Source organism: Callorhinchus milii, unplaced genomic scaffold (assembly GCF_018977255.1).
Source record: "Callorhinchus milii isolate IMCB2004 unplaced genomic scaffold, IMCB_Cmil_1.0 Scaffold18, whole genome shotgun sequence".
Taxonomy (NCBI): Eukaryota; Metazoa; Chordata; class Chondrichthyes; order Chimaeriformes; family Callorhinchidae; genus Callorhinchus; species Callorhinchus milii.
Window position 1 is genome coordinate 15,028,557 of NW_024704759.1, and position 12,268 is coordinate 15,040,824.

The 12,268-nt window shown below is 44.5% G+C and overlaps 1 protein-coding gene across 1 annotated transcript in view; it reads right to left on the reverse strand.

Annotated features, from left to right (window-relative positions):
* lama5 (laminin, alpha 5) overlaps positions 1-8,661 on the reverse strand; it is a 94,819-nt gene extending 86,158 nt beyond the window's left edge. Inside the window, exons 1-2 of the mRNA XM_042341957.1 lie at positions 8,386-8,661; positions 3,750-3,899 (exon numbers count right to left, since the gene is read on the reverse strand). Of these exons, the coding sequence (XP_042197891.1) occupies positions 3,750-3,899; positions 8,386-8,646 (411 nt within the window). The 5' untranslated portion in view covers positions 8,647-8,661. The remainder of the gene's footprint in view (positions 1-3,749; positions 3,900-8,385) is intronic.
* Positions 8,662-12,268: the final 3,607 nt, after the last annotated feature.

Genomic DNA, 12,268 nt, shown 5'->3' on the forward strand with positions numbered 1-12,268 from the left:
TCCTTCAAAATAAATAATGATAAATTGGTGACTTCAACCCCGACTGTTTGTGGGGCACTGCTGTGTGCAATTGGTTGCCGCTTTTCGACCACAAAATACATAGTCAATTCACTTTACAGTATATTCTGAAGTGCTTTGACATCTCGAAGACGTGAAAAAGCGCTATATCAAATGCAATGATTATTATTATTATTTTGGGGTTTATAGGAATAACTGCTCTGTCACTCATATAAAATGTGAAGGTAATTGCTCTTGTGCCTTTCCCAGAGTTTACTTCTGCAGGACAGCAAGACTCGCAAGTGACAAAAGTAACAAGTAAATTAGAAAGCCCTTCTCACAAGTGGTATCAAAGCAAACGGTCGCATATAGAATAAAGCGCTACAACAATTCTCTGCAATTTTACATTTTAGGACAAAATGGTTACATTGACTAAGACAAGGTGGAATTTCGGGCCGCAGTACCTTCAGAAACAAAATCCACTATTGTCCATTCCAAGTAATGGCCCAGGTCAGAGCAGCCTGGCTTATTACACTGAAGTAGACATATTGCACACAGATCTGAATGAGCAAAAAGTCTTTTTACATTGACCCGGGTGGGAGATGTGTATCTAACTTTCCAAATGGATTACCATGGTTGGCTGGAATGCTAGGAATGCTCACAATGTGAGCAGTAATTATCAGGAGCCACTTTAGTGCCAGACACAGACACATTAAAAAGGTAAACCGTGCACATGGTATGGGCTTTTCAGTTTCTCTTCCTCTGAATGTGATCAAACCCACATCTTCATAGAACTAATTCCACAGAAAACAAACCTTGACAAGGACTCCCCAGTTAGTCTTATGGCTGCACAAAAGAAATACGTATTTATATTGTATCAGTCTCTGTTTTTCACAGGAACTGGATCATGAACTCTTTATGAACACGCAGACCTCATTTTTAAAGTAAAATCTCATTATTTCATCTATTCTATTTATTTATTCTCTTGCAATAACTTTTGAAGAGAAGAAAGTGAATGGAATCTGTGCTGAGAGGGGAGTGGGCCCTGAATTTGCCACCAGCAAATGCATCTGAATTCCAGGCCTGTATTCAAGTCAAGATAGTGATAAGCACCTGATATTGGTGTGATAAGCACCAAGCTCCCATCTGTAGCAATTTTGACTCAAATTCAATGCTGAGCTACATCTTTTTTTCCCCCCATAGTAAGATGTAAAATCTGCATCTAATACAGAATGTGTGCCCCAAATTGTGAATGGTTGTACAGAAGTATGTAAGGGGCTCATTGCCTTTGGGAGAGGGAGGGAAGAACATTGGAACAGGATCTGTACTCTGTAAGGCGGTATATCAAATGTAAGGATTTTTATTATTATATCAGTAAAACCTGTAAAATGGACACTGCTTGAAGCCAGGACCTGTCTGGGAGCTCCCTCATGTCTCCTGGAAACAGGACATTGGTTTCCTAGCCCCAGAGCAGAGCTGTGGAATTTCAAAGGTTTAGAAGAGTTTAAACACTGAGCCTGTCGTCCACAGTAAACACACGATTGCTTTGAGAAGCAACATTTGACTTGAAAAGTGCATCTCGCAAGATCTTGCCAAACAAACATCTTGTAGTGGACAATGTTGAAAGATCCCAGTGGGATTTGATGGGAAAACTGGTTTGTGCTAAAACAAGAGCCACAATTAACCAGCCAGCTTGGTGCGCTTTGCAGTCACTAGAAATATACTGACATCAATCCCACATCACATTACAACCTATAATAGAACACACTCGGGAACTGACAGGTCTGATATACATGTGCTGCTGACAAAAAAGATGTCAGGATGTCGAAAGTTCAGAGCCGGGGTTGGTTTTAAGGCAGAAACTCCAACCACAAAGTCTCTTGTCATTTCAGGAACAGCGTAAAGCCAGCCCCACAACAAACCCAGTGTTAGAATCAGAATAATACATTTCATATAGACTTTAGCTTGTTGTTGAGACGTCTCAAAGCACTAAACAGAATATACTGTAAAGTGTATTGACTGTGTATTTTGTGGGCGAAATGCAGCAGCCAATTATGCACAGCAGTGTGCCACAAACAGTCGTTGATTGAGTGACCACACTCTTGGGGGAGATATTCATTACCACCAGAAAGTGATCCGCCAATCAACTAAAAACTGAGTTCCTACTTACTGCTAGGTAAACAGAGACAGGTGAAGTAAGAAAATTTGCCTAAGGTTTCGCCCTTCATGGGAATCAAACCCCGGTCCTCTCACTTGTGAGGCGAGTGCTCTAACCACTACACTATGGAACTCCACTGTTGATCACATTCTTCCTAATGCACTGCATCCAACATAGCCATACACAGTAGGAACCAATACCAGTGTTAACACTTCCAGGCTTTAATTTAATGTGCAACTCTCTCCAGTTCTCAGGAACTTTACGGTCCAGGCTTGCAATGGGATCACAAGCTCAAGAATGTAAATTACTAGGACTAGCAAAGAGTGCATGTTAAACTCAAACTGCTTACTGTTTTCCAACAGGTTGCTTACACTTAATTTATCGAAAGTAAAAGTTAGATTCCTTCCTCTTGATTTTCTGTAATTGTTTACCTCAAGTTTTTGAGCAAGGTGTGTTATACTGTTAGTTTCACCATCTCGGAAACATCTGACCTGTTATTTTTGAGGTAAAACCTTGTGAAGAAATAATCCTGCATTAATTTGTTTAAATTTTGTATTCCCTCCCTCCCATTCTCAAGCTGCCTTGTATCAAGGCACATTCCCGAACCTCTAGAGAGATTAGCAGGCAAATTGCTCCCAGGCCTCTCTGCCAATGTTACTGTGCAACTCACTGATTGAAGGTATAGAGTAAAGGAAAATGCAAACCACACAAACTGACACACATTCACATACTGATGGACACACATGCGCCCGAGTGTACCGGCCTGCGCCCACGCATGCACAAGCACACACACAGTAAGGCAATGCACTTGGAAGAGATAGAAGGGAAATGAACCATCTTAAACTCAATGGCAGCCATGACACCATCGGCACTAAGATCATTTTAAGATTTACTCGAAGGTAAGGATTAAAAAGATTTCTCACTGAAGCATTGGGATATTTTGTCGGTTGCTTCAGAAATAATGTGCAGTGAAAAAGCCTGTCATACAATCCTGCACAGTTTGTCAGCACGCTAATGGGAGTCAGCGTGAAGCTACGGATGTCTGTGTAAATCACGGTGGCTGCTTCAGTGATTAACAACTGTACCAATGAGAATCAGTAAAGTGTAACATAATCAGAGACAAGGAGTTTGACTTTTAGACAATGTATTTGCAACACGAGGATGGATACCTTTTTTCCCCCTAAACAATTCTTATCTCATCACTGAAACAGTTGGAGCAAATTTAAAAATGAGCCGATGTGGTGTTTGCTCAGTAACATGCAGCAATTTAATGGGACATTGCCAAATACCAACATAAGAATTCTGGCTTCACTATCAACTGGAACTGTTAGACTGGTTCTTTCAGATCACAACATAGAACATAAGAATTGTTAGACAAAAGACCAAGGTCCATCCAGTTGGCCTTCCACCATCCTGGCAGTCGCTTGCAATTGTGTCCCAGACTATATACTGCATCCTGAGATATTATCGCCTAAAAGAAATCTATCTAATTTGCTTTTGAAAGAATGAATAGCTGTAAGTTTTTAAATTGTTGGATGTCAAACATCCAGGGTTGGGACATCTACCCTCCCCACTCCGTGTGCAGTGCACTTACCTGCCCAAGGTCAAGAGTAACGTTGACCTCATTGTACTCCAAACCCCGGGAGAGAGGAGGGCTCTGCCACCACCGCTCTGTCCCGTCGATGGCATTGGTGCTGGGATGAGCTTTGCTACTTTCCGCTTTGCAAATATCGCAATACTGACCCTGTGTTAAAAAGAAACGAGACGCGTTGTGAGAATCCCGTGATCATTGTCAACATGCAGTGTCCTTCTATTGCCATCGCCTTCTCCTTCCTGCTCCCCGTGAAGCCATCATTAGGCTATTCTATTACAAATGGATATTTCCATTTGGGATAACATTCATATAATATATACCACTCATAATATATAATAATGAAATATAATACCACTCATAATTTAATTGGCAAAGCATGTGTGATGGGATGATCAAATTTGTCTCCAAAGGCAGTATTATGTGCGTGTAAACACACCAGAGTTGATTCCTTAATTAAAATCACAGAACAGCTTCAGCCCAAGGCTACAGTAAAACAAGTGCCTCCGATTAATGAATGATGATGTGGTCATAAAACCAGTCTCAGTTAATTTCCTTACTGCTGTGCTGTTGGTAAATTGGACACTTTGCATTTTGTCAGGAGTCTCCTAGCAATGTATTTGTTTCTACATCAAAATGGATTGTTCTACATGTGAAACATTCACACCCTCCATGGAAACTGGTGCAAATATTTCAACATTCCCACTGCCATCCCAAAAACTCCCAGCGCACTGGCAACTTCCTCTTATTCACATTGCTCTTGGCTGCAGTGTAAATAACTGCAAGTCAATTTGCCAGAATCCAACAAAACAATGCACAAACAAAAGGCAGAATGGTTCAATGGGCTAATTTCAGGCCTTACAGCTTCAGGCGTGCATTGAACACTGCTTCCTGTCTTCCGAACAACAACTTGTATTTATATACTGCCCTTCACGTCGTAGAGTAATGTCTCAGATCACTTTACGGGATGTAGTTTGGCATGGAGCAGAGGAAAATGCAAACCAACACACACACACACACACACACAGAGGAAGGGATGGGGATAGAGCAATCAAAAAGGTAGGATTTAAACACAGTCACTCTCTATCATACAGAAAGGGTTACCAGATAGTCAACTCTTTTCAATTGGCAGAATGTGCTGTATCGCCAATTTAAGCCACGAAGAATGAAAACACCTATATTACTGCTTGGACAAAGTGAAAACAAATCGAGTGCTCTGGCCTGCTCTGCTCCTGGCTTGCATTCCTCTGCCCTTTTGACACCAGAGTGGCACACAACCAATTGCTATATTATGGCAGCAGAATATCTCCTCTGAGCTGTTGGCTGGTTGATCAAAGTGGCCAGTGTCACATCATGTATGAGGAGCCCAGACTGGTTGTCTCTTTAAAAGTGTTTGTTTTTCCAGGTATTAAGTTGAATTCACATTTGTAATAAAAATGTGCATTGAAAAAATGATAGGTATATTTTTTCTGAATGGGAGTTTCCTTCTGGCTGATGCATTCGCTCCCCATTGGTGATATAACTAAATACATTCATTGCACAAATAAATACATCAAAGTTACAATATTGGTTGATGGCTCAATGTTTTTTATTATGGATTAAAAAGACACCGAATCAGAAAGTGAGATCATTTAGCTTCTTGCTTAAAATAAATGGAACCTGACAATAATGAAACTAATGATTGCTGCACATGCTTGTGATGTTATTATTATATATTATTTGTGATTTTAAATGCAGGACTGAATTTGTTCTGCATCAGTGGTTTGGGTTCCCAGTGTGCTGTGTGATTCAAGTCAAACCCTTATGTTGCGTGGAATTCGCGTTATCAGTAAAGTCTTAAAGGGATCACAACTTAATCACATTATTTTAAAAAGACACCAGTGATTACATTATATTTAATTACATTTAAATTTCTAGCAGGTTTAGCATTTAACTGGAGAATCTGGGAGACTTTTAAAGTAAACTAACTGGTTTTAAATTCACTTGAAAAAATGTTGCTTTGTTTCTGCACAATGTTTGAAGAGAAACAAATGTGAGCAAATAACACAATGTTCGAGGTTTGAGAGATCTCTCACGCCACTCAGTGGGAGCAAAGCAAGAAATAAAATGTCTTGTTAACTAAACAGTAACAAAACAGCAAAGAGAATTGAAATGGGCCAGTGTCTCGTTCACCTCTTACTACAGACTGAGAGTGACAGGCACAGACCTGAGGGAACTTTGTGAAGCAGTGAATTCACATGAGGTGTGTGTGAGTTCCTTTCATTTACACAACAGGAACAAAAATGTGTTCCTTTCATTTGAGGGCAGTTGAATGAATATGGTGTGTATTGGCTGTGCAGTTGCCAAACCTCCCAAGAGAACTGTTAGCACCACATCTTCAGTGATATTTAACATCAGCCTAAATAAGGCAATGGTTTGGCATTCTGTGATCAGGGAGGAAAGCAGCCGTGTGGGGGGAGTGAGATGGGGAGGGGGGGGGAGAAAGAGGGTGTCCTGGGAGGGGAGAGAGTGAGGTGGGAGGGAGAGAGTGAGGTGGGAGGGAGAGAGGGAGAGAGTGAGGTGGGAGGGAGAGAATAAAGATTCCCCATTAATTACCCAGAAAAGTAAATGATCAACAACCGGAAATGAAGAGAGAGAGAAACGCGGGAGTAAAGTCAATGGGAAACTGTTTGATGTTCACCAGTTACACTGACTCGAGGCTCAGCGACTCCTAAACTGTCCTGAGACGCCTCCAGACGTGAAAGGCGCTTTACAAAATGTAAGTTTGTTGTTGTTGCCGTTGTTGTTGTGTGGAGTTTAGTAATGTATAAATGCAGGACATTTGGGGATTGAAATGGGAGTGAGTTCAGTTTTTTAAAAATAAACTGCATTTTAAAGAAAACATATGCTTTTGCTTTCTCTGCTTTATACATTAACACACGGGGGGGGGAGGGGGGGGACTTCCAGATTATATATTATATATAAAAAAGCAGGTTTCCATTCTCGGGAAAATGGGGGTAAAGTACAGAAGTTAAGTACATCTATTTCGATTTGTGTTTTTTTTAAAGTTGAGATTTACAATCGATCAGCAAAGTAACCGGAGAGACAATGTGCAGAGACTTTATACAGAAACTTATTTACACACAAACACATATACACACACACATATATATATATATATATAGAGAGAGAGAGAGAGGGGCGAAATTCAACAATTATACGCGAGGTTTCGTTGTATCACATCACAGATATCAAACGTGACCCAAAGTTCTCACTCTCTGTCACCCCCTCTCTCCCCTCCAGTTGCATATAGAGCTCTCATTTCTAAATACACCTTCAGCCAATTAACACCAATAATTAAAGTCACAACTAATAAAGTCACTTATTGAACCCGTCCAGAACAAACCAGATACAAATTCTATTTTATTAACATAAAAGGGAAACGTTACAACGTAACGCGACACTGATCGCAGTTTGTGGCTGAAAACAATTCTCGTGTTTATTACACTTTTCAAAACCACAAACAGAAACAAACAGCGTTGGTTTGGGATCAATTTTAGGCAATTTATTTGGGAGAGACGGGGTGAAGGGGGGGGATGGAGGAGGGAGAGGGGGTGGAGGGGAGGGGAGTGGAGTGAAGGAGGGAGAGGGGTGAAGGAGGGAGAGGGGTGGAGGGAGAGGGGTGGAGGGGAGAGGGGAGAGGGGGGGAGTGAAGGAGGGAGAGGGGGGGGAGTGAAGGAGGGAGAGGGGTGAAGGAGGGAGAGGGGTGAAGGAGGGAGAGGGGTGAAGGAGGGAGAGGGGTGGAGGAGGGAGAGGAGGGGAGAGGGGGGGAGTGAAGGAGGGAGAGGGGGTGGAGGGGAGTGAAGGAGGGAGAGGGGGGTGGAGGGGACTGAAGGAGGGAGAGGGGGGTGGAGGGGAGTGAAGGAGGGAGAGGGGGGTGGAGGGGAGTGAAGGAGGGAGAGGGGGTGGAGGGGAGTGAAGGAGGGAGAGGGGGTGGAGGAGAGGAGGGTGGAGGGGAGTGAAGGAGGGAGGGGAGTGAAGGAGGGAGGGGAGTGAAGGGGGAGGAGAGTGAAGGGGGAGGAGAGTGAAGGAGGGAGGGGAGTGAAGGAGGGAGGGGGGTGGAGGGGAGTGAAGGAGGGAGAGGGGGTGGAGGGGGGAGGAGGGAGGGGAGTGAAGGAGGGAGGAGGGAGGGGAGTGAAGGAGGGAGAGGGGGGAGGAGGGAGGGGAGTGAAGGAGGGAGAGGGGGGAGGAGGAGGGAGGGGAGGAGGGGGGGAGGAGGAGGGAGGGAGGGGGAGGAGGGGGAGGGGGAGGGAGGGAGTGAGGAGGGAGAGGGGGGAGGAGGGAGGGAGTGAAGGAGGGAGAGACGGGAGGAGGGAGGGGAGTGAAGGAGGGAGAGGGGGGAGGGGAGGGAGGGGAGTGAAGGAGGGAGAGGGGGGAGGAGGGAGGGGAGTGAAGGAGGGAGAGGGGGGAGGAGGGAGGGGAGTGAAGGAGGGAGAGGGGAGGGGGAGGGAGGGGAGTGAGGGAGGGAGGAGGGAGGGGAGTGGAGGAGGGAGAGGGGGGAGGAGGGAGGGGAGTGAAGGAGGGAGAGGGGGGAGGAGGGAGGGGAGTGAAGGAGGGAGAGGGGGGAGGAGGGAGAGGGGGGATTCCATGTCACATATACCTGGATGGTTTGACTCGGGTCTCCGGACACCGGACCCCCAACGAGTTTACAGTAAAGATCCTCGAGCGGCCGCTCATCTTCTCCACAAGTCGCAGACGCTGTGATTCTGGTGCCTTCCGCGAGGTTAAAGTAAGGCGGGTGGAGACTGTAGCCATTCACCCCGTAGGTGATGCCGCTCTGGGCTGAGACTCGGCGGCACAGGGCTCCGAGGGCCAGAACCAGCACCGCCGCCCCTCGGGGGCAACTCCCGACTGTGAGCATCGCCGGGACCTGAGCCCAAAAACTGTGGCACAACAGCTCAGAGCAAAGCTCCTCATCAAGTGATGATGCACTGAAACCTCCCTCCAACCCCCTCCCTCTCTCACTCTTCCTTCTCCCCGCCCCCCCTCCCCGCCCCTCTCTCCGCCTCCCCTCTCCCCCCTCCTCTCTTCCCTCTCGAACTCCCCCCCCCCCCCCCGCCTCAGATTGAGGCACATGCTGTGGGGAGGCTGTAAAGTTGCAGCAGGTTTGGCTGCATTGTAAAACTCGCTTTGCTCTGATTTCTCCCCTTCCACCGCTGATCACCGGAGGCTGAAACGTGTCCACGATGTGATAAGGCAGTATATCAAATGCAATTATTATTATTATTAAGTTACAACCCAATTCGCTGATCGGTAAACCACTGCCGTTCACAAACACTGCTCTGCTTCACTGACTGATTCAGACATGTGTTTTGGGTGTAATGAAGTATGCACCCTGACCCCCCCCCCCCCCCCCCCCCCCCACACACACACACACAGGGCAATCCTTCGTGCAGTATCTGGATTATTGAAGAGAATCGCTTTGAAGAGAATAAAATCCTTCCAGTTCCAATTCACTGCATCCAGATCTCTATCTCTTCCTCACTGCTAAAGATTGGGATGTGGGGTCAATCAGGAAGCCCTCCCCCCCTCAGCGTCTTGGGACGTCCTCCTGACGTGTAACAACAATAAGATTACATTTGTTTCACGTCCAGAGGACGTCCCAAGGCACTGGACAGTGTACAGCATTTCAGACCTGAGCTGGGGTCAGGGAGGGAGAAGGGAGGGGAAGGGGGGGCCAATGGCATGGTCGAAAAGGAGGGTTTTGAGGCGGAACTTGAAGGAGGATAAGGAGGGGGCAAGGCAGAGTGACTGGGGGATGGAATTCCAGAGGTTGGGGCAGGGTGGCTGAAGGCTCTCACGCCAATGGTGGGGTGGGTGGGGACGTGGAGCAGCCGGAGCCAACTGAGTGGAGGGAGCGGGCGGGTTAGTAGGGGGTTAGGGGGTCACAGAGGTAGGGTGGGGCGAGGCCATGGAGGGCTTTGTAGGTGAGGACCAGGATCTTGAACTGGATCCTGTGTAAGGCTCTATACACGTCATTTGTTGTTGGGACGTCCTCCTGACGTGAAAGGCGCTATACAAATGTAATCTTGTTATTGTTGTAAACCATCTAAATCAATCCATCACTTTGTTTATTCCAATGATTAATGTCTGTTTTTCAGAATTAGCCAACTGTTTTGTGGCTCCATAAAACACTGTTTTATGAGTTTTAACCCTTCACCCTCTCCACACCCTCTTCCGGCTCTCTTTCCCAGCTTCACAAACCTGCAATGCTGGCTGGTGCTTTCACTGGTGCTTGTTGGAAACATTCCTTTTACACCATAACATTTTTGCACAGCCCCAGAGCACCTTGACACCACGGGGTGTGAAGTCAGTTTCACAGGGTTACTGTATGCTGGCGTGAGATAATAATAATAATAATCCTTGCATTTGATATAGAGCTTTTCACATCTTCTTGACGTCTCAAAGCGCTTCACAGAATATACTGTAAAGTGAATTGACTATAATTGTGGGCGAACGCGGCAGCCAATTGCGAACAGCAGTGTCCCACAAACAGGAGTGGATTGAAAATGACCAATTTATTATTGTTTTGTTTTGGAGGGATTATTATTAGGTGTGTGGAGTAAGGATACTTGTCCAAGGTTTCGCCCTGCCTGGAATTGAACCCAGATCTCTCGCTTGCAAGGAGAGAGCTCTAACCACTGAGCTACAGGACTCCGCCTTTACTGTAACAGAGATGCACCTTTACCAAGGTGGATTGCTGTAGCCTTCAGCACATTAACACAGAAACAGTAAAATAAGCTAAAAATGTCTAGTGTTAAAAGCTGCAGAAACAGCACCACTCCACACACAACTGTCTGCCATACATCAACACACTCAGATCATAGCTGCCAATATATTGACCAGAATTCAAAAGAGAATTGGATATTTCCTTGAAAAGAAAAAATTTGCAAGGCTATAGGGGAAGAGCGGGGGAGTGGGACTAATTGGGTAGTTCTTTCAAAGAGCTAGCACAGTATGATGGGCTGAATGGCCTCCTTCTGTGCTTTGGGATTGTATGATTCTATGAGATTAACTCACTGACTGATATTTCTCTGGAAACCCATACGAGGTTACAAACCATGCGCTCCTTATCCTTAATTATTCTTACTTTGCACCAATGCTTTCAAAATTGTAACAGCCAGAACTATGAGATTGGTGGACTGTTTGTGGGACATTGTTGTGTACAATTGGCTGCCACATTTCACCCACAAAATATACGGTCAATTCACTTTACAATATATTCTGTGAAGCGCTTTGAGACATCTCAATGACCTGATAAGGTGCTATATTAAATGCAAAAATTATTATTATTATAATTATTATAGAATGCTTCAAACCTGTTGGCACCAGAGCTCCTAAGTCTTCATAAGAAAAATGAGTTAAATGAATTTCATTTTGTCTTGAGAGTTAATGTAATAATAATCCTTGCTTATTACATTGGGAGAGCATCTCAAAATGCTTCTCAGGATTTACTGTGCACAGTTATAACTGTGCCTTTTCTAGGCTACCATATAATTCGCTTTGTCTTCATCAAGGTAAAAAACATTAATTTTGGAAATGATAAAATTCTTCTACGTTTTGTAATTAACGTTTGTCACAGGTATGTGATGTGTTAAGTATGGGGTAAAGGATTTTCTACACTGCCCCTGTACAGAATATTCAGTTGCCGTGATGAAAATAGGCATTTTGAAAAATTCTATTTTGAAAATAATTCTTCAATTATAATGTGTCTATTTTAAATGCTTTGCTGAATAATTACTGCACCCTTCATTAAACTGCAATAAAATATTCCATCATGAAATAAAATTGAGCTTCTAATTACAGAGTGTATCCAGACAGACGCCAAGGAATGTATGATTTTTCATATTTTAATTCATGCTTCCATTTATTTCACTGGGATGAGCTGCTGCCTTTTTGACAAAAGGACTGTCACTGTGGAGACCAGGTAGTTATAGGTGAACACAGTAGCCAATTTGCGTACAGCTATAAAGAGAACGACCAGTTTTATCTGGAGGATTGATATCAGAACCCTTGGAGAAACTACCTTCTCTTTTCACAAAGAGCCATTAGAACTTTAACGTCAACTTGAACAAGCAAATGGGACCTCAGTTTAACATCTCATCAAAAGGACAGTGTTTCTGACAATGTACCGCATCCCGTAACAGTGCCTCATAGTGTCAGCCTGGAATACGATCTCAAAGTCCTAAAGTGGGGCATGAACCCACAATTTTCTGACTCTGGCAAGAGTACTTTCAACTGAGCTATGAGTATCAGGAGGGAAAACAAACAAGACGTTATACTGGATACATGTACACGCACAAAGAGTTTCAGCCACTTGAATAACTGAATCAGCCCAGTCAAAGAGAGAGCATGTTCTTCCTTTACAAATCAAAATATTTCAATGTGAAAATTGTTTAAGCTCAGCACCATCATAACTCACAACGATCACATTTCGGCATCAAGCTGTATTGAAACTCTAAAACCACAACCGCAACATTGTG